A 21,995-nucleotide genomic window follows, 5' to 3' on the forward strand; every position below is an offset into this window, starting at 1 on the left:
ATTAGAAATCTAGAGGTTTGATGTACCTGTTCCTTTTTAACTTGCTTTCAGGAGGTGTTTACTGTGTTACTGAAATCTGCACTGTGCTTGTCACTTCTTTTCGTGTTGCAGGCAAGAGTACTGTAATCAAAACCTTTGCTCTGTGCCTTTGCAGTGTGTACAGTAATGAAGGGGATTAAGTCAAACTCACACAGTTAAATTCTGTTTCTTGGTTTGGAAAGACAGGTGTCTGCCAGGGAAAGCTGGAGCTTCCGTTGGAATGGAGAATGTAAACCCCTCTCCCTCCAAATTATTATAATTTTGCTATTAAGGGCTTTCAGGCAAAAATTTGGGAATAGGAATGACAGTTCTTTACTAGGAATGTAAAAAAATACAAATGTAGTAGTACAAAAAACAAGCAAACAAACAAACAAAAATCCTAGAAACACTGACAGAGTCAAGGATATGACCTGACACCCTGTTGGTCAGGGTATTGGAAGCAGTCCAAAATAAATCCTCCTGGAGTGACAGATGTGGTTCTGTTGGAGTAAAGAGGATCCTGTAGAAAGGGTCCAATGATGGCGAGATGGGTCCAGTCTTCCTCTGGGAATCCAGTGGAAAACATGCTGGCTGTTGTTCCGAATGTCAGGTTTTTATCCAGGTAGAAATGCTTAGCTACTCCCACTGGGTGGAGCATCTCACAATGGGATGATGTAATTTTTTCAGTCATGCAATGAGCCTTAATGGCCCATTGACAGAAGGCATCTCCCTGGAGGGAGGATGGGTCATGGAAGAGATAAGAAACACCTCCCCACCCGGTTTCAGCAGATGATAATAGAATACACACCCCTGGTTCCAACCTGCATTGCAACCCAAGACATTCTTGCAGGCCATGTCCTGCCTACCACAAAGGGACTGAAAAAGGAAGGGAATCACATGTTAATAGCATTCTTGTGTTCCTGAAACATTTCAGAAACCTGTCTTTCTTTACTGCTTGGCTACTTATAACTTCATTTACAGAAAAAACCCTCGTGGAACCTGGCTGACAGTCCAGAAAGCAGAATAGAGTTTTGAATGCAGTTCTCCTATGACTGCTGTGAAAAATGAGGTTCACTTTCTTAGAAAAATTTAGAAGTTCATTAAAAAATTTTAAAAATAGACAATTAGGAAACAGAACAAAGCAAGCACTATATGGCCGGGTGACCTGGCATTCAGCCAAGGACACATGCTAGCCAAAAGGCTTGTTCCTTAAAAGTATCAGCCTCTTGCATATTTATAAATTCACATGCATGATTGAAACATTTCTTTTGAGTGTGAATTTCTTTGTTCAGTTTCAACTCCCCCCAATCATTTTATCTGGTAGATCCATCTGTGAGTGGCTCCATTCTGTCTGATAGCATAGGTTTCATAAATTCTTCTCCTGGGGCTTTGTTCATCTTCATTTGGATAAGATACTGATAAGAGAGGTTCAATAAATTCCTCCTTGTAGCTTTTGGTCAGCAATCTTCATTTGGTTAATTCAAGAATGCAGGAGGATTCCCCTCCCCCTACCTTCTGGTAGGGATTTGATTCAATTTGGTCAACTGGTTTGATTGGTTACAAAAAATTTTCACAACTCAAAAAAAAGAAAATATACATTCATCACATTTCTAAACACTGTTAAAAAAAAGAAAATACAGTAAAATCTTCCCACATTATACATAGAGTATTCATTTTAATATTTGCGTAAAGCCAACTTTATAATGTGTTTATAGCACTGCCATTGCATTTTTAGGGATACTTTAATCATTTTAGTTTTCTTCTAAGTATTGCTGGTGCTAACATCATCATTCTTATGGAACTGGTTTCTGAAGTCTCAGTTGGAGCACTCAGCATCTTCTGCAGTACATACATATGAAACTCTTTGGAGTCTGAGCCCAGACTATCAGACCCCTTTGAGTTTCCTCAGGACCCAGCCCAATGGCGACTTAAATGAAGAGAGACAGCTTCGATCCATTGTCTGAAAAGTAAATTTAATAATACAAAAAATAACAAACAATAAGGCATCCACTGTATTGGAGCAAACTGGATCAAGGCGGTAACAAGGGGCAAGAGGCAAGATGCCAAAGGCAGGTTTTAGGGTCAGACAGAAGTACTTATGCACCCTGGTGTGGATAGGGAGTTAAGGTGTGGTCTGAGGGAAGGGTCCAATGGGGGACAATGATTAAAAATATTAAAATTCTTGCACCAAAAATCAACTTATGATAACACAGAAAACTAAGAACTTTCTAGTAACAATTTGCATAGAGAGCATGTCAATAAGCTTTTTGCTTATGGCACTGAAAATGGGGTTTCTCAAGGAATTTTTCTAGGGTTCTCTTCTTCCTCAGGCAAACTGCCCTCTACAGACATGAAAGTCTTTGTGCAGAAGGTTTTTACCTGTTACCTGCCATAAGAGGTATTTCACATGCATTTCAATGAGGCAGGAAAAAAAAAAGAGAAAAAATCATGATCTGTGATTTTTTTAGACAAAGAAGACTATGCCCTTAGTGTGGAGGGTAATCAAGGGTTTTTTTTCAGCCTTTAAATTTTAACAGTAGACTTGCCAGTAACTATTTGATTAGCAATTTCTCTTATATACGTAGAGCATGAGTTTTGATCTATTTGCCTTTCCAGCATCTCAGTTGCCAAGTACCTGAAATGCTATAGCTGAGGTACCTAGAAAATGTCATCACCACTTGTCAATTGATGAGGCTTGTCATAGGCTTAGCAGCTCTGAGAAGCTACAGGTTAGTGTGGACAAGGAGTGAAAAATCCCTACACTATATGGTGTTTCAGATCAATGTGGGGATCATGATACCCACGTTCATCAATCAATTAACTGTACAAGACCCATTTTTATCAAACTTCTACCTTAGGATGATCATTTTGCAAGTCATCAACCTGTGTCCTGGGGCCCCTGACACCGAAGTGTCACTTGCCACGTGTTTGAGTGAAACCCTGATTTGTCGATGCAAAATAAATCCATGGCTACATGTGCACAGATGGATGAGGATGGGATTATTCAAGGTCAGGCTATCCTGTCTGTGCTAACTCAGTAGGAGATTAATGAAGAAAGGATTTAGCTGTTAAAAATTACCAACTACACTTCTTCCATGTGAGCAGACACTATACTGCAGTTGGAAGTTCAGCTGCTAGTCAACAGGGTTCTCCCCAGCTAACTTTAACTAGTCCCTATCAACTGAACACACTAATATGGGAGCATGGGCACCAACTGCTCACCTGCAGCACTTGGTAGGCCTGAATAGCCTGGGCTGAAATCTCCATCCTTCCATTTCTGCTGTGCTGCTGCTCCTAAGCCTGTAGTACAGTTCATGTTTCTCACAGCAGTGCAGACACAGCCTCAGCAGCCAGAGATAAGTCAGCTGGTTTGATCAGAGTTACAGGGAGGCACTGTGGCTCCAACCTTCCCTCTCATAGTGTTCCACTGCCAGGAATGTGAAATATCTCTACCTGGACCTGAGCAGCTGGCATGGAGCTGATGGAATATATGGCTCTGATTTGGATGGTTTGTCCTCACAAGGGTGGGATTTATTGCTGGTAGTGACATGGCACAAAGGAGGTGTTGTGTGAAATTACTGTTCACTTTCATACCTATCAAAGAGTGAGTTCTTGCCCTTTTTAATTTATATTTTAAAGCAAATTAGATGCTTTTGGGAAGAATCCAGATCAGTTTGTTGAAACCTGGTGTTGACTTATATACCAGAATGGAGAAAATAATTAATTACTTTGGTTTTCTCTGCTTGTTCTAAATCCCCCTGGGTCTCTCTTGACAGGCCCAGAGTCTTTGGCTTCCCCACTATGGAGGAGTTGATGTCCATTTTACTGGCATGGCTGACTGCTTCTGACAAACTGTGAAGAACAAAGGTATGCTTGGACTTTGGAGTGGACTCACACCCAGTCTGCTCAAGGTGAGGTTTTGCTTTCATCCCAGTCAAATACTATCCTGAAGGAATCAAGACAATTTTGGACAGTTGGGGATAGAAAGCTTATGACATACCTTTGTACTTAGTAGCTTCTAGATGACAGAATCAGTGACAAAGCAGGTTATAAACCAGCCTTGGAACTTGGTTTTGTTGTATTTCCCCAAATGCAAGCTTGGCTTCTAGATGTCACCACTTGCAAGTTCATTTCAACATCTTTGAAGAAGGGAGTGCTCCCAACACACAAGGTGTGGAATGCATGGGGGATTGCAAGCAATCCACTTAGGACAGCTAAACAAGTTCTCCTTCTGACCTGAGCTTCAGTAATTTGACATGTTGTTGTGAGCTGTAAAAAAAAGTGTGCTTGTTTAAGCCACTTGCTCAGAAGTCCAAAGCAGTGCTTTCAGTCAGCTATTTAATGCATGTGTATCAGTTACTGCAGCCCTTGCTGAGTTGAAAGCATGAAATAAAGCATGGTAGCTTAAACAGAAGGTAAATTAATTTACATAAATACATTCTATAGTGCTGTGATGAGGATTACCTACACAGAGTACTACAGGTTAGCTAATGAGTGCTAATTGAGTGACAGTGGGATTGATTGTGATAGCATGCCTGTGACTGCCTTACCTTGGCTGATACAAAGCCAGTAGCTGCTGGTTCTGCATGGGGCCAAAGAGGAAAATTGTGGAGTCATTCTAGTGTATGTAGAATAAATTCCACGTTTCCTGCCAGGATTTCCTGAGATTTCTTAGGATGTGCTTGGGTATTTGACAAGTTCTGGTAATCTATAGGCTAGCATAGACCTTCTTCCTCATAATATTGCTATCATTAGTTATGTAATAACAATAAACATCCTTTTAGCACACTGCAGCTGCCAGCATAGTTTGAGATGAGACTCTGATTTTATATAAATGAGGACAAGGTCTATTAACAGATCAGATCTGAAGTCCTCGAAGTTCCCTTTTTTAAAACATCTAAGCTATGGATGCTACTAGTGAGTCTAATTTTTTTTCTTATATTTCTTTTTTATCATATTGTGCCATACTTTGGTGTTATGTTTAGCACCTTTGAATTCTGCAAGCGGGTTTGTCTCTACAGAAATGGTTATATTGAATCTCCTTTAAATGACAAGCTAACACCTGGCGTTGACCAGAGCTTACACCCACAAGAACTGAGAGAATTAAAGCTCCTCCAAAGGGAAAATTTTGAGCCAAGGAAATCAGCGCTTGAAAACTGACATAAGAATGTCCGCTGCAAATATACAAATACCTTTCTTAAGGAACTTTGCAAGAAAGACATGCTGAGCTACAGAAACTGACATTTCAGTGGACTGCATGGTTCTTGTAGTGAGACACCTGTGACAGGAAAGAATAAATCTGTATTGCATTTGCAGAATGGATATAAAGACTATGACTGACAAGCACATACTGAAGAGGAAAAATGAAACTAGTTTGAAAAGTCTACTACTGGAACTTGAAATGACATTATTTTAGGTGCTTTTTAATACTGAATAGCCATTTGAGATTAAACCAGTTGCAGAAAGGCAAGAGAAAAGAGATGAGAGTATAAATTGTCTTTGAAAACTTAAAGAAAATGGATTTTTTAAAAGCAATCTGAGATACCAAGTCAGCCAAAAATAATAAAACAGAATAAAATACATGCAACATGTGAGAATTTCTACTGAAATCTCCAGGTTTTTTAGTAATACTGTGTGGACATGGCATTCTACAGTCAGAATTAGTTCAGTCACACTCCTAAATACACTCCTCATTTTTTGAGATGTACTTGAGAATAATAATTTTGTCTGAATCTCCAGCATAAAGATGAACGTATGCTGCTGCAACTGTACTTTTGCTAAGACAGAACTGTAATGTGCACAACAAACTGTAATACACTGGAATGACAATCTTGCAAACTTAAGTGCATACTCAGAAATATTCCTCCCTTTCTCATGCATTGTTACTGCATGTATGTGAATTAGTTCACACTTTGAAAAATAATTTTCCTGAAGTTCTCTAACTGAAATATTTCCTGGAAAATGCAGTTCCTAAATGTGTTAGATATTTCAGAGCCACAAACTCTGTCATGTTGTTTAGCTACTTTTAAAGCTCTATTTTTTTATTAGACCACTTTTTAGTTCCAGTGCACAGACCTAAGCCTACTATGCTGCTCTGAACTTGCACACAGAATAGCACCATGCACACCACCTGTGATTCATCCACTTGAACCATGTGCTCCAGGGGCTGCAGACAGGTCCTGTAGGTAGGAACCTCTGCAAGAGCACCAGGTTACTGCCAGTGCCAATGCAACAGATGGGCCTCTTGGGAGCTTTTGGACAACAAAAGATCATTTTGAGTTATACCTGAGGAACCGTGGTGTTGCTCCAGTTCCTTTGTAGAAGTTCAACTATGGAACAGCCTCATCCCAGTGCCTTCTGATAGAAATCTCAAACCCCATGTCCATGTGGGAAGCTGGCTGTGCCCCTGGCAGCATGGGAATCACAGCAGCTCACAAAGGTGTGTGCTGACTGGCTCTAGCCTGAGCTGCATCAGCCTGGGCTCAGCACAGCATTTGCTGCTTTACACAGCTCCTCATGTGTTTTTGCACTGTTTATAACCCCTGATGGGTGAGAATAAGTAAATCTCAGAAACTGCTTGGTTAGAACATGTCACAGTAGGATGAGGCATTAGCAAATCCATCCAGCAACAGTCTGTAACTGTGGAGAGAAACTTACAGAAAGATTTGGGATAACTGTAAGGCCTGCCTTGCACCTAGAACTCATTGGTGATGTATCTTACAGCTGAAGTCTTGCAGTATCTCTCTTAATGGACTTGCTCTGTTCTGCTGCAGTGGCGCTTCATACTGTTTTTCTCAGCAAAGAAATGCAAGCATAGATAGCTAAAAATTAAGATGGTAGAGAGCAGATCTGGTGGCTCATGCATCACTCTGAGGCTGTAAGTGCTTTTGGTTCTAATCAACCTGTGTAGTGACCATGTTTCTCTGTGCCTCAGTTTTCCCATGGGCACAGTGCAGGTAATAATACTGAGACTTACTGGACATGTATGGATATGGAGATGTGAATTGTAAGCATATTGGGGAAGAATGGATTTCTTGCCTTGTCCAAGCATACCTGTATGTTTTTTACTAACACTGTATTTCTAAATAGATTTTAAAGATTGAATGTGTACATATGAATGTCTGATCAGCTCTTCAAACCTTGTAAGAGTCAAGTGATTCAAAAAGTTATCTCTAACTTGATACAATCCTGTTTCCCTCAAAGGGTCTCAGCTAGCTCAGCCCTTCTCAGGCCTAGTAGGATTATATCAAGAAAGACAGGATAAGGATTCAAAAGAGGCTCTCACCCTTTTAGCTGCAGTCCTTTATTCCAGATTGATGTCCCAGGAGAGAGAGAGCCTCCCGGGGGACAGGGGTCCCTTTTTCTCAGGATTTCTGAGGGAGGGGCAAGCTGGCACACAGCCAATGGGGTCAGAAGGGGAAGGAAGGGTCAGACTACATGACAGGAGTTCCAGGGGTCCCTGAGGGAGAAGAAACCATTTCCCCAGGGGGATGTAACATCTCCTCCTTTTTTTGTTTAAAAAGATACAGAGAGAGATTCTCAAATTCTGTTTAACACGGAGTGTGGGTTTCCCACCACTTATGGTTGGTAGGGAGACCGGACCGCTTTAGATTTGCCAACTCTATATGGTTGACTTCTGAGGTAGAAGATATGAGGCCATTAATAGCCTTGAAAATCAAACAGCGTAGGATCCCGAATGCTATGGTTACAAGGAAAAGGATTACAAAAAGTAACAAAATTGTTTTGACTACAGAAGTCCACCACCCAGTGAGTCCCCAGCCCTTGAACAGTTCCTTGATCCAATCTTCTGATTCTTGCTTCACTTGTCCGATCATGTTGTTCATGCTTCGGAGGGCAGCATGGATGTTTGGAGCCTTTGAGGACAAATTCATGCAACAGAGTCCTTCAAATTCCTGGCATTCATGTCCATGTAATAGCAAGAGATAATCGATCGCAGAACGGTTCTGGATGGTAGCCTGTCTGGTAATCTCCTCGTCTTCTAGGAGGGAGCTGATGGCGATAGATGTTAAATTAGCCTGCTTGACCACCCAGCACTCTAGGTGGCCCAATTCACCTAGAGCTTTGGCTACTGCTACCCACGGAAGAAACAGGGATACAGCAACTCTTTTTGACTTTGCCCAATGAAAAATGTCTGAATTACAATTTGGGTCCAAATTGTCAGCACTCCTTTTTTGAATTTTGTCAGCCGATTTGTTTTTGTGTGTCCATTCACGAATTAAAGTTTGGTTGGGTGTCAACACGGACAATCGCCCTATGGTACATGGCCCTCCGAAAAGCCGGGATGGAATTCCTGCCCATGCCCGATCCCCACAAACCAAGAACAATCCTCTAGGGAGGCTTCTGGGTTTGGAGTGGGATGGGTTGTCTGGTGCAATGTGGCTTATATTATGACACCACCTCTTCGCAGTAAATTCTCCCCGGAACTGCTTTATAAGGTGGTACTCGTCAGTGTTACGGGGTATTGGGATGATGGAGAACTGGATGCAGTATGTGGCAGGGGAGGAACCCAATAGTTCTAACTCCTGGGGTTCATGAGCTACCCTGGGCAAACCCTGCACCCATTCCGCTAAGGGGTTCATGGCGAACACACCTTGCTTTTGATGATCTTGGTGTGGTTGTGGGGTGTGTGCCTCTGGAATTTCGTTGGACTTGTATTTGTCCAAGCCTGCTGGAAATTCTCCAGCCTGCAAAGGAATTCCTACCAGACAGGTAGACATAGGATTCTTAGCTGCTGCAGTGGACAAACATATGTTTTCTTGCTGAAGTGTCTGTGCCAGGGTTACCCAGACGTTCTGACGTGGCTGAGGGATGATCCATGCAGCTGCCAGACTGTTCAGCATTAGCAGGATGACAACTTGGATGGGGTTCATCATAGGGTTGAGTGGGAGGTAGGTTTTCTCTGGAAGGGAAAAATAAACATTTTTTAAAACATGTTAAAAAGGTTCCTGTTTCTGCCAGAAGGAATTCACCTCTAAGGAGGTTCTTTCTCTTCCATCCGGCGACGTCTTCTCTTCGAAGCATCAGTCACTTGCTTCTCGTCCCCTTCTGCTGGAGCTGGATTTTTGGGGACAAAAGGTTTCACCCACTTCTGGGGAATCCACCGAGGGCCTGAGGGAGTAGCCACACATGCATAGCCACGACCCCAGGTCACAAGCTCATAGGGACCTCTGGTTTCCCAAGTTTCAGGATCCCTAATCAAAACCGGTGGACGCTGAGACAATTTAAACTGATCACCACTGTTAAAATGACGTACCACAGGTGGACTCATGTTTTCAAATGAACAGTTTAGAAAATTGATGGTGAACATGGCTTTGCAGAGCTTCTGCTGTGGTGTCATCCACGAAGCCGAGCAGTTCTGCCTAGCCAGAACCTGTTTGAGCGTTTGGTGTGCACGCTCGATCACAGCTTGACCTGTGGGGGAGTGAGGGATGCCAGTTTTATGCTCCACTCCCCACTGCTGGACAAATTCTAGGAACTCCTTGGACACATACCCTGGGCCGTTATCAGTTTTGATTGTTTTTGGAATTCCCAACACTGCAAAGGCTTGCACTAGGTGCTGCTTGGCATGTATAGATTTTTCTCCTGCGTGGGCAGAGGCATACACTGCACCTGAATATGTGTCAATGCTCACATGAACATATTTGAGGCGACCAAAACTAGGAATGTGTGTGATGTCTGTTTGCCATACCTCACAGCTGCCCAGGCCTCTGGGGTTAACCCCCATGCCCATTGATGGCATGACCTGGAGCTGGCAGTTCGGACAGGTACCTACAATGGCTCGAGCCTGGCTCCGTGTTAGCTGGAATTGTCGGATCAGGGCTGGCACATTTTGATGGTAATGTTGGTGACTCAGTTTTGCCTGCTGGAAGACATCAGGGAGATGTGCCTTTTCAACTGGTGCAGCAAGGGAGTCTGCCTGGCGATTCCCCTCTGCGATCTCACCTGGCAAATCAGTGTGTGACCTCACATGCATCACGTAAAACGGATGCTCTCAATGAGAAACCAAATAGATTAGCTTTGAAAGCAACCTGAAGAGATGTTCATTCTCTATTTCTTTGAGCACAGCCTGCTCCGCTCTGGACACTACTCCCGCCACATAGGCAGAGTCAGTTACCAAATTGATTGGTTCTGAGAACTTCTCAAAAGCTCTTACCACTGCGGCCAGTTCAGCCACTTGGGGGGATCCCTCCACAAACTCAACATCAGCTTCCCAATGCTGAGTCTGTGGGTTCCTCCAAGTCATCACCGACTTGTTCGAAGCCCCCGATGCGTCTGTGAAGACTGTGAGAGCTTTGAGTGGTCTCCGACTCCTTTTCTCATGAGGAATGAGGTGGAATTCCTCATTGAACAACTTGTGGGACGGGGCATGGACTGATATTTGTCCTCTGTAGCTGTCCAGAGATAGTTGGAGACTGGCATTGCTCTGCAGCAAATGCTCAAACATCTCTTTGGTCAATCTCTCAGGAGAGTTCTTTCCCTCCTCTGAAAGTCTGACCGGGAGGTGAATACATGCAAAGTCACAACCTGCCAATTCACACAATCTTACCCTGGCCTTCCGAATCAGCTGTGCTATCAGCTCCTGTGGCTCTGTGATGGTCTTGGATCTTTGGTGGGAGAGGAAGACCCACTCTATGATCAAGAGTGAATCTCTCTCTTCCTCGATCCATTGAAAGATCAAGCCATGCAGGTGTGGCAGTTTTCCTAGAACAATGAACTGGAAAGGCACCTTTGGCTCACACCGGTGAGCCTGTCTCTCTGACAAGGCTTTTTGTACCTTTTCGATTGCTGTCTTCGCCTCTGGGGTCAGCTCCCTGGGAGACGTCAGCTCCTTCTCCCCCTTCAATAAATTGAAGAGGGGTTCTAGATCTTGATTTGTGAGGCCTAGCCAGGGTCTTACCCAATTCAAAGACCCACACAGGGAGTGGAGATCTGCTAGAGTTTTTGGATTGCAACCAATTTCTAAGCTCTGTGGAACAACAGTCCTTGCACTGATTTGCAAGCCCAGGTATTTCCAAGGTGGCATCCTTTGAACCTTGTCCTCCTGTAATTGAAATCCAGCAGAGGTTAAAACTTTAACCACTAGGTCAAGCGTGTGTTGGAGTATAGAGTCATTGGGGCCACACACTAGCACATCATCCATGTAGTGAAGGATGATGGCTTCTTTTCTCTGTGCGCGTATTGGAGACAGTAATAAGGCTACATATTGTTGGCATATGAAAGGACTCGATTTGAGACCCTGGGGAAGGACCCTCCAGTGATAACGCTTCATTGGGGCCTGTCTATTGACAGTGGGAACTGAGAAGGCAAACCTAGGGGCATCTTCAGGGTGCAATGGAATTTGGAAAAAACAGTCCTTGATGTCTAAGACAGCCAATTTCCAATCTCGGGGGAGCATTGTTGGAGTGGGCATCCCTGGTTGGAGGGGTCCCATGTCTTCTACTATTTTGTTAATTTCTCTTAGATCATGGAGCAACCTCCACTTGTCCTTTCCCGGTTTTTTTATCACAAAGATCGGGAAATTCCAGGGGCTTGTTGTCTCCACAATATGTCCCTGAGCCAATTGCTCTTCCACGAGTTTTTCCAGCGCCTTGAGCTTTTCTTTACTCAAAGGCCACTGTGCTACCCATCTGGGGGTGTTTTCCAACCACTTTAACTTCTGGGTAGGGCGCTCCACAGTGGCTACTTGCAAAAATCCTGGGGTGTTTTAGGAATGACCAATTGGACTCCCCACTGAGACATGGTGTCCCTCCCCCACAGTGGGGCGTTATAATCTGCTACGAAAGGACGGACATTCGCCACCTTTCCATCAGGTCCCTCAATTTGCACCACGTTTTTCGAAATCCTTGCCATTGTGATTCCTCCTATGCCCTGAAGTTTGCCTGCCACCGGCTCTAATTCCCAGTTCGAAGGCCACATGCTTTGTGGCAGTACGGTGACCTGAGCTCCCGTGTCGAGCACTCCTGCCACTTGGAGGCGCTCTGATCCACAAGTAATGTTGCACATCATAGAGGGTTTAGGTTCCCCCACCACCTCTGTCCAGTAGACCTCTGGTGATTTACCGTCTGCTGTGATCTCTGCTGGAACTGGTATGGCTTGGGCAAGAATTTGCCCCGCTACCAGATAAAAGGGTGGGTGTGTACAACGAGCCAACAACATGAGGCCTATTAATTTTCCCTTTATGGTCATGGGAGCTATCTCAATTTCCAAGGGTGTGTGTGCCGTGTCCCCAATAACAAAATACTCACTGTCCAATCCCATGTGGTAAACCGTCAGGTCCTGTGAGATGTTAGACAGGTCAACTGTTATAACCATCCACTCAGTAGATCTGAAATGGAAACCTTTGGTAGTTACAAGTCTAAAACGGCCAAGTGGCTGCCAAACCTTGTTAGTTGAGCATTTAACATTTACATTTTTCTGCACCTCCACACCCCGTGACCTGCCCTCCCCCCCCTTTTTCTTTAAGAGAGAAGCTTTTGCCAATGTGAGTCCCGCTATATTTATATCTTTGCGCGTTGTAGCATGAACAGCGGGCACGCGCTGTAAATTCAGTTTTTTTGTTTGTTGAATTTCTTCTGCTTCTGGGTCTGAGGGCAGGATCTGGCGAAGTGTCCTGGTTTCTTGCAGCGGAGGCAGATGATGCGCTGCAGCTGGTCTGGTGGCATCTGTTGCCTGCTGGGGTGTGGTCCCGCAGGGGCTGTATGCTGTGGGTGTGTTGTTCCAGGATGTCTTTCAGTTGTGCAGAACAATTCTGCCCGTCTGGAACAAGCTTCTATCATCTGGGACAGAGTAGGTGGAGGGTCCAAGGGTAAAGTGAGGATAATTCTACGACAGGTCTCATTAGCATTTCTTTGAGCCATCTCTTTGATCAGCTCTGCCTGCACCACGGGATCTGGTATTTGGTGTTCCACCTGTGTCCTCAGACGATCAACAAACTGTAAGAAATTCTCCGTAGGAAATTGTTTAACATTGACATAACTTCCTTTCCCTTCCCTTGATGGTAGCTGATAAAACATTTTCTCTGCAACATTGCTAATCCTAAGTAAAATTTGTTTGGATAATACTCGGGTTTGTTTTTCGGGGCAAGCCCAGACACCTTCACCACAAAGATGTTCAAATGTAATATCATTATTCTCAGTGTCTTTAGCCATATTAGGGTTTTGCTGAATCTCCTGTAAAAGTGTTCTTAAAGCTCTTTTCCACATATTGTCCCACAGATCATACTCTGAGGGAGATAACAGACATCTGAATAAGTCCTTAATATCATTAGGGACCATTTCATTAGAATCAAATGTGGCTCTAAACATCCCTTTAAAGATGGGGGTGTCCCTGCCAAACTCACGTTGTACTTTACATAGTTCTTTCTTGTCTTGGTAGGAGAGTGGCTGGTATTGCCTAGAACCCTGCCTTCTGCCTACATATGTCACCGGAGCTACAGAGAAAATGTGTTCGTCTGCATTTGCCAAGGGTCTGGAAACTGCTGCCGGTCCCCCCGTGTCTGGGGACACCGGGGTTACAGCGTTTGCAGTCCCTTGTGTGTTGGGAAGGAAAGGCATGCTCTGTCCGTGCTGGCTGGGCAGCCCAGGCTGTCCCCCTCCCCCCGCCGTGTGGCAATCATACCCCCCGCTGTGGCCGTGCAGGGTGGGGGGGGGCGGCCCTCTCCCTGCTGCCGGGGAGGCAGGAGGAGGAGGGGCCGGCCCCCCTGAGCCGCCGCAACAGCCGGGAAGGAGGCAGGGGGAGGAGGGGTGGGGTGGGGCTGCCGGAGGCCAGCAGGGGTTGGCACAGGGGTATGGGGTGGGGGCGGGGGCAGGGGGAGGGGGTTGAGGGGGGAAGGGGTCGTGGGGGGAAGGTCGGGGCACATGGCAGCCGCCATTGTTATCAGCCACGTGGAGAGGGTCTCCCAGGGGCTCTGCCGCCTCGCAGAAGTCCCGGGCCGCCCCTGCCCCCCCGCCGAGATCATGGGGAGAGAAACTGGCTTTGTTAAAAGGATCCCGGGACAAAGGTAAACCCGGGTATAAAGGTGGATCAGAGGGGGGATTACATGGGGTAAGTTTTTGCTCCTGGCTGGGTTTGCTTAACTCTAACAGATGTTTACGAGCTTGCAAAAATATTGGGATAAATACAGAAGCGGCGTGATCATTATTTTGGACTTTATCTGTGATCACAGTACCCACGTAGTCCCAAAAGGAAACAGTATCTATCTGCAACAATTCAGCTTCAGTAAATTCATGTTCTAACCAACGAACAAATCGTTTTTGCAGCCTTTTGGAAATTTTAACGTTAATTAAAAGGTCCTGGAGTTGTTTTAATATACTCTTTTGAGGAGCTGATAGCTGTATGCCCATGATTCGATATTATTGAAAGCTATTAGCTCAAAATCCAGCCTCCAGCTGCTACAGTCAGCTGTATGTAACTCCTGTGTCTCCTATAACCAGAGAGAACAGGCGGGGAAAACTCGGGGCTGCGGTCGCGTATTCGCGCCGTTTCTCCAGCCCCGGTGGCACCGGGGGGTCCCCGCAGCCTTGCTTGGCCGATGGGATACGTGCCCGGGCCGGGGTTTCCCCGAAAAGCAGGGCTCCTTGTGCGGAGCCGCCCCACGGGCCCGCGGGCTGCGGCAATCAGAAACGAAAGAAAAAAAAAGAAAAAAAATCCCCACCGCAGGGTCCTAAAATCCACCCGCTGCTACTAGCAAAGGTAAAATTACGCCCTCCCAGTTTGCGGTACCGATCAAACGGAGGACTTTACCTGGTCCGTGGTATCATATGCTGAGTCAGAAGCAACTGAAGGTCCTGTCTTTTAGCTCACTCGTGGCTGGGCAACCACAAGCTACGAGCTTATCCCTACCCACCTATAGCAACAACATGTGGCCAAAGTGGCTAGGGTAATTGAACTTCCCAAAAAGCTTATGAGACTCTGAAAGGTCTCCAGCTCCGCATGGGTTTCTATATTTAAACCCACTTTGGGGGCCAACTGATACAATCCTGTTTCCCTCAAAGGGTCTCAGCTAGCTCAGCCCTTCTCAGGCCTAGTAGGATTATATCAAGAAAGACAGGATAAGGATTCAAAAGAGGCTCTCACCCTTTTAGCTGCAGTCCTTTATTCCAGATTGATGTCCCAGGAGAGAGAGAGCCTCCCGGGGGACAGGGGTCCCTTTTTCTCAGGATTTCTGAGGGAGGGGCAAGCTGGCACACAGCCAATGGGGTCAGAAGGGGAAGGAAGGGTCAGACTACATGACAGGAGTTCCAGGGGTCCCTGAGGGAGAAGAAACCATTTCCCCAGGGGGATGTAACACTAACTTGTTTCTGATGTGCTACTACCATCTTTGTATCATAGTGCACTCCTATGACCTATCAAGCACTAACCTTTTATCAACCAAGCCTGTCCTTTGTAATCACAAATACACATGATAAATCCCCAAAAGGCAGCAGTAAAATATTTAAGATGTCACTGAAAGAAAGCCCTTCATCAGTGGATCACTAACATGTGAAATGGTGTATGACCATGAAGAACCAGTCAATAGCAAGGTTAAACTCTTGGATAGGCGAAGTTCTACTCGAGTGACGTTTGGATGCTGCTGTGTGTTAAGGGGCGGGTAGTACCTGCAAGGATATGCTTGTCTGAACATCTCAGCTGAGCTCAGCACTGTGACTACAGAAGGACTCAGTACACGACCTGGAGCTCGGTCACTCCTTGAGCCCCATGTGTGCAGGGTGACAGTATCCCGAGTGGTCTGTGAGAGTGGGTCTCGGCTACGGGTGAGAAAGATGGGGGCTTGTACGTGTCCGCAGATGAGGCAGCCTCAGAGCCCGCCCCGTTCCAGCCTGCGCCGCGGCTTGTGCTGTGCCCGGCTGCTCTCGCCATGGCATTGGGATGGCGCAGAGGGGCTGGGGGATCGTGGTCACGGATGGCCCCGCCACCGCCATGTGGTGTGCCCGGGGTAGCGATAGACGGTATGACCGGGCCGGGGCCGCATATATGTCCCGCCCGCGGTGCTGGTAGGATCCTCCATGCCGGGATGCCCCGTCCCAGTGTGCTCCATCACGGGATGTCCTGTCCCGGGGAGCTCCATCCCGGGCTCCCCCGTGCCGCGCTACCTCACCCCGTCACCGCGGCCATGTACCCCCCACTGGTTCCAACGGCGGCCCCGTCCCCATGCAGCGGCCATGCCCCCTGCCGCAGCCAATGGACGAGCGGGACGCGCGCGCCGTCCGCCCTCGCGCCCCAGCCCCTATATTAACGACCAGTGCTGCGCCCCCTTAGTGCCTTCTCCCGCCTCCTTCGCCCGGCATCGCCTCCCACTCCCGCCGCTCCCGCCGCTCCCGCCATGACCGATGCGGCCGTATCCTTCGCCAAGGATTTCCTTGCCGGCGGGGTGGCGGCCGCCATCTCCAAGACGGCCGTCGCCCCCATCGAGAGGGTCAAGCTACTGCTGCAGGTGAGCGCCGGCGGCCGGGGCCGTCCCAAGGTCGCCGCAAGGAGAGGGAGGGCGGCGGTGGTGGGCCGGGGGCTCGCGGGGGAGGGGCGCTGACAGCGGCATCTCGGCCCCTGCAGGTGCAGCACGCCAGCAAACAAATCTCCGCTGAGAAGCAGTACAAGGGCATCATCGACTGTGTGGTGCGCATCCCGCGGGAGCAGGGCGTCCTCTCCTTCTGGCGCGGCAACTTGGCCAATGTGATCCGGTACTTCCCCACCCAAGCCCTCAACTTCGCCTTCAAGGATAAGTACAAACAGATCTTCCTGGGCAGCGTGGACAAGCGAACCCAGTTCTGGCGGTACTTCGCCGGTAACCTCGCATCCGGGGGTGCCGCCGGCGCGACCTCCCTCTGCTTCGTCTACCCCCTTGACTTTGCCCGAACCCGCCTGGCAGCGGATGTGGGTAAAGCCGGGGCCGACCGGGAGTTCAGTGGGCTTGGTGACTGCCTGATCAAAATCTTCCGCTCAGATGGCCTTGGGGGCCTGTACCAGGGCTTCAGTGTCTCTGTCCAAGGCATCATCATTTACAGAGCCGCCTACTTTGGTATCTACGACACCGCAAAGGGTAGGTTGACCAAAACGGCACTAAAAGGGAGTTGCCGGGCTGCGACATGCCTGTAGTGCATTTCGATAGTGCTGGTGGCTTACCTGCCGTTCTCATCAAAGCCTCTCTCCTGCAGGCATGCTTCCAGACCCAAAGAACACCCACATTGTTGTCAGCTGGATGATTGCTCAGACAGTCACTGCTGTCGCTGGTTTGGTCTCCTACCCTTTTGATACAGTTCGTCGTCGCATGATGATGCAGTCTGGCCGTAAAGGAGGTAAGTTTCTACCTCACTGTATAAGAGTTATTGGGTATCCTTGAATCAATAGCTGGTGGTGGAGCTGAAGTGAAGGCAGAGTGGTTTGGCTTTCATCAGCCTGTGTAGATATCCTCATCTCTTGTAAGCAGGGGTGTAGGAGGGGCTGTGGAAGCAGGTGACAGGAAGGTGTACAAATGGGTTGGCCTGTGCAGCACACCTGTAAGGTGGCATGCACAAGTCAGGTATATGTCAGTAGGCAGGAACAGCAGAACTCTCCCAAGGATGTTGCAAGCCAGTGTCTCTGGGAGAAGAAAAGACAGCCTCCATAGCAGGCACAGCCTGGCCAACCGTACAATAGCTTTTGGGTTTGGAAGTGTTGGTGTCAAAGCAAGGAGTTGCTGCCTTCTGCTTGAACTGGTCCTTCTAGTGTCTCCCAGGGACAATGCAGCAGCAGCAGCATCTCTCCTGGGCATTCTTGTCCTCTGATGGGCAAGTATTTGGAGAAAGTCAGCCAAGAAATGGGATGCACTTGAGGTTGTAAAGCTAGTAGATACATGAGGCTGTTTCTGACCTAGATGTTGGGGGTTGTGGGCATCCAGTTCCTAAAGCTGTCTGTCTCCTGCAGCTGACATAATGTACTCTGGCACTCTTGACTGCTGGCGGAAGATTGCCCAGGATGAGGGCTCCAAGGCCTTTTTCAAAGGTGCATGGTCAAACGTACTCTGAGGAATGGGTGGTGCATTTGTCTTAGTCCTGTATGATGAAATCAAGAAGTATACATAAGTTTTCCTGTTGTGAAGTGGCATGTTGTTCTGTGTAGTTTGTGACCATTCATGGACTTGTTTGAAAACTATCTAGTTACTAAACAGTGGCGGCTGGTGTTTATACAGATTGGCATGGGGCAGGGGTGACTGCCTGCCCTGTCTTTATCAAACTATTCCCCCTGATGGGACTCATGATGGTTTCTATTTCAGCCATTCCTGTTTAAAGAGTACAGAGAAATAAAATTCTGAAACCAATTTTCCTCATCTCATGTTTGTTCTTACAGCAGTTGAAGTATGAGGGGCTTGGGGGCCTCAGCAATTGTAGAGAAGGAGGAAGAGGAACAATCTCCATCCTGCAAGCCTTGGTACCTGCTAAGTACTGGCAGGTAAACACAGTGCAGGCTGCCAAGGAAGCCAGGTAGTGTTTCCTCCAGTGGTGTCTAGCCTGGAATGGGGACTGGCAGCTCTGAAGGGCTCACCCAGTGTCTTGGTTTGAGAGACAGGTATCTGCTAGGGAGGGGGCAGGACCTCCTTAGAGATGGAGAATTCAAATCCCCTCCCTCCAAGTTATTCTAATTTAGAAAATTAAAGGGGCTTTCAGGCAGAGGTATGGGGATAGGAATAACAGTTCTTTGCTAGTATGTATGACAAAGCAAACAAACAACAATAACTACTGCATTAATAATAAACAAAACCAGGAACCTCGAGGGCTTTCTTTCACAAAAGCCCAGGGGCAGTTTGATCTCGATGCCCCTGCGGGACTCTGAGAGACCAAGCTGGAACGGTGGAACGTCCTGGGCTGGTGGATGAGATCAGATGCACTGTGCTGGTAGCTGGAACGGCAGGGATGTCCCGGCAGGGCAGTGTAGGGCTACAGAGTGGCAGGAAAGCCTCAAAGTGCCGAGGAAGCAGCAGCAATGGGGGCAGGGCTGGCCCAGCAGGGCAGGAGAAGGTGAGCTCAGGATTCCAGGATACACGACCAGATTTCCCAGGACGAGATGACCGTGAACTCTTCCTGCAGTGAGCGGCAGCCTGACTGTCCTCCCCGATGCTGAAGCTGTGTCCAACCGTGTCTTTTACTTCTCCCAAAACTGGAGTGATCTCCCCTCTCTGAGGGAAACTCACGACCCAAAAACAATAGGTGTAGCCCGGTGCTGCCATCTCCTTTGGCCACTTCTTTGTTTTAGTTAAGCACTCAGTCGTTAGTCTCCTAGCAACTTATGGGAAAAAAAATCTCTAAGTGAAAAAGAAACAAATCTGACCCCCAACACCCAGCTGACCTCCCTGAGACTCCACTAACCAGAGATGATGGACTGTGTGTGCCACAGTCCTGCCTCTGGCCTGTCTGCTCCTGGGAGCTTGTGAAACCTGATTTTGATGGTGCCAGGTGCCTAAACTGACTGTAAAGCACAGCACTCCCTATGGCACGGAATGCCTGGGAGGCTGGAAAAATGTCTAAGGAAGTGTTTGCTGCTCCCTGTAGGATCAGAGCTTGGCATCATGTTCTCTGCCTTAGAAACTGAACTACCTACTTGGGCATGTAGGTAGCCAGAGGACACAAGTGCAGTTAATTGCTGCTGTTCAGTAGCTTCCCTGGCTAGCCTTGCTCTCTAGATGCTGTGCAGTGGGGATGCAGGAGCTGAGCAGAGACAGCTTCTGTATGTAATAAATGCCAATCACTTGTTTTAGAAATTTATAAAAGTTTAATAAAAATAAAATGGTTATAAAAATACTAATACAAATATAGTAATAAAGGTTAAACAATTAGAGTTAGGACAATTAATGAGACAATAACAGCAAAGAGTTAACAGCCCGGGCTGGGTACCTCTTCCTGGACAAAAGTGAGCTAGGAAAAGGACCCCGTTAAAAGAGAATTTACTCCTTAAGAGGAGTAACCTATAGCATATACAAAACACTTCATGATTATGCATATGTTTTATTTAAAACAAGAAATCCGTCTGGTACTTGTCAAAAATTTTCTGTTAATCCCCAGGCGCCTCTGAGTCTAAGTCAGGCTTGAAGAGGTTCGTTTCTGTTGATAAGGAAAGCCATAAATTCCTCTCCTCTGGAAAATTTAGGGGTTTCTGTAATTGTTATCTCTGTGCAAAGAATTTCTTATCTTCTCCTTTTCTTGAGCTAATAAAAAGAATACCTCAAACACCTAGTTTCTATTTTAACTACTAAAGCTTAATTTTAGTTACAAAACTACATTTACTATATTATTAAAATGTTAATACAGCATAACTTTCCAACCTAGCATAATACATATAATAAATATCTGCGTAGAGCCATATAATATGCATTTTTCACATGTACCAGCTGTGCTTGCTAGGCAGGGAGGTGCATTCCCAGGCTCATTCTTTGCCCCTGGAACTTAAGGTTCAAAATTCCAAGTTTTATAAATGCCAATCCAATAGTCCAATCAGAAATATAATTTTGGTTTATTAAAAGATCAAATTACAGGATTTCAGTAAAAACCCCCAGTGGAGTTTTGTTGACGATTGACCCAGGGAATCATCAAGGGTGAACTGGGACACAGTATCTGGCACACTGCCCTCCCCCCAAAGTTCACAAATTTGCCTTGTTTAGGGCTCGGGTTTTATACACTTTATTTTGCCCCTGGCACTAGATTTCCCCATAGCCTCTTTGTTCCCGGGACTGGTTATTCGAATTCATAGTCATCTCCAGTCGACTGAAAAGATTTTCCTCTGGTACTTCGGTACTTCGAGGTGTCAATTTCGGGCTTCCTGTGGGTAAATGGAAACTGAAGTTTATGAATGGAGGGGCGGATCCGGGTGATGATGGTGCTCTGATGGCTCTGCTGCCCATGGCAGGAGAACTGATTTCTTATCTTAATGTGTCCTTTCAGATGCCAATCTCCTCATCTCCAGTTCCAGCACCTTATTGTATCCCCCTGAATAGTAGTTACTGGGTAGTGCCGCCTAGGAATTCTAATTCCATGGCTGGCTGGAATTTAAGTTACAATTTATTTTATATTTTACCAAACCATGATTTTATTATGTTATTATCCCCAAGAAACACGAATTAACCCGCTACATTTATTACACAAGAGAAGGGGAAAATTCCTTTATGCTGCTGGGACAATTTGGGGAAAACTGCAAGATGGAGCAATGTGTGTGATGTCACCTTTACCCAGATATCTCTGTAGGTCTGTGAGTCACCCCAGTGAAGCTGCCTGGTTTCTGCCTGGGGATCTGGAGTGGTGAGTGGATGCTCTCCTGGTCTTCTGTCCTTCAGATCATTGAGTCTTCTCACTTCCCCCATGTCTTTGGTCCTTTCTGGCTGCCCAGACCTGCTCAAAGCAGTTGATTTCAATCACTGAAACCAATCTCAATCACTGCCCAAGGCAGCTAAACAAGACCTTGTGTTGCAAAGGGTGAGAATAGTTTTTATTGCTGGAATCTAAGCAGGGCAGCCAGGCATGAGAGCACAGCACCTTCCTGCTGCAGGTGGTGTTGGCTTGCCAGGGTCCTCGTGAGTGGGCACATGCCTTGCTGATGGGAGACAGTTATGTGCCTCACAGTTGAGCCAACTGTCCTTGCTGATGATTTTCAACTGCCCCTGGGCTGCTGCAGTGTGAGATATCCCACTGCCTGCTGTGGAAATGAAACAGGTTGTAAAGGTGAGATGTGAAGCAATGCCACAAAGAGGTGGGCAATGCTGGGGGCACAGGCAGCAGCTTGGCAGGGGACTGTGACATGGGGCAGCTTTACCAGGGAGCCCTCTCCTGTTGTACAAGTGCCAGCTTGTTAATTAAGGACTCTCAGCCTCCTGCTGCTAAGCTCACCTGGATTTCAAGGGCTGTTCTGAAATGCTGCTGGTTGCTGAGCATGGGGCATCCTTTCCTGTCCTTTCCTTCACAGGAGATGCATGGCCAGGCCATTGGCACAATAAGGTA

At 46.8% G+C, this 21,995-nt stretch overlaps 1 protein-coding gene across 2 annotated transcripts in view; it reads left to right on the forward strand.

The window, feature by feature from the left end:
* LOC134565116 (ADP/ATP translocase 2-like) overlaps nucleotides 1–18,568 on the forward strand; it is a 39,111-nt gene extending 20,543 nt beyond the window's left edge. Inside the window, exons 1-5 of one of the 2 annotated variants that reach the window (XM_063424520.1) lie at nucleotides 3,794–3,929; nucleotides 16,297–16,471; nucleotides 16,588–17,074; nucleotides 17,190–17,330; nucleotides 17,938–18,568. In XM_063424520.1, the coding sequence (XP_063280590.1) occupies nucleotides 16,361–16,471; nucleotides 16,588–17,074; nucleotides 17,190–17,330; nucleotides 17,938–18,038 (840 nt within the window). In that variant the 5' untranslated portion in view covers nucleotides 3,794–3,929; nucleotides 16,297–16,360 and the 3' untranslated portion in view covers nucleotides 18,039–18,568. Of the gene's footprint in view, nucleotides 1–3,793; nucleotides 3,930–16,296; nucleotides 16,472–16,587; nucleotides 17,075–17,189; nucleotides 17,331–17,937 lie in introns of those variants that run through there. The other variant, XM_063424521.1, reaches the window with a different exon arrangement.
* Nucleotides 18,569–21,995: the final 3,427 nt, after the last annotated feature.

The sequence above is a fragment of the Prinia subflava genome (genome assembly GCF_021018805.1).
Source record: "Prinia subflava isolate CZ2003 ecotype Zambia chromosome W unlocalized genomic scaffold, Cam_Psub_1.2 scaffold_33_NEW, whole genome shotgun sequence".
NCBI lineage: Eukaryota > Metazoa > Chordata > Aves > Passeriformes > Cisticolidae > Prinia > Prinia subflava.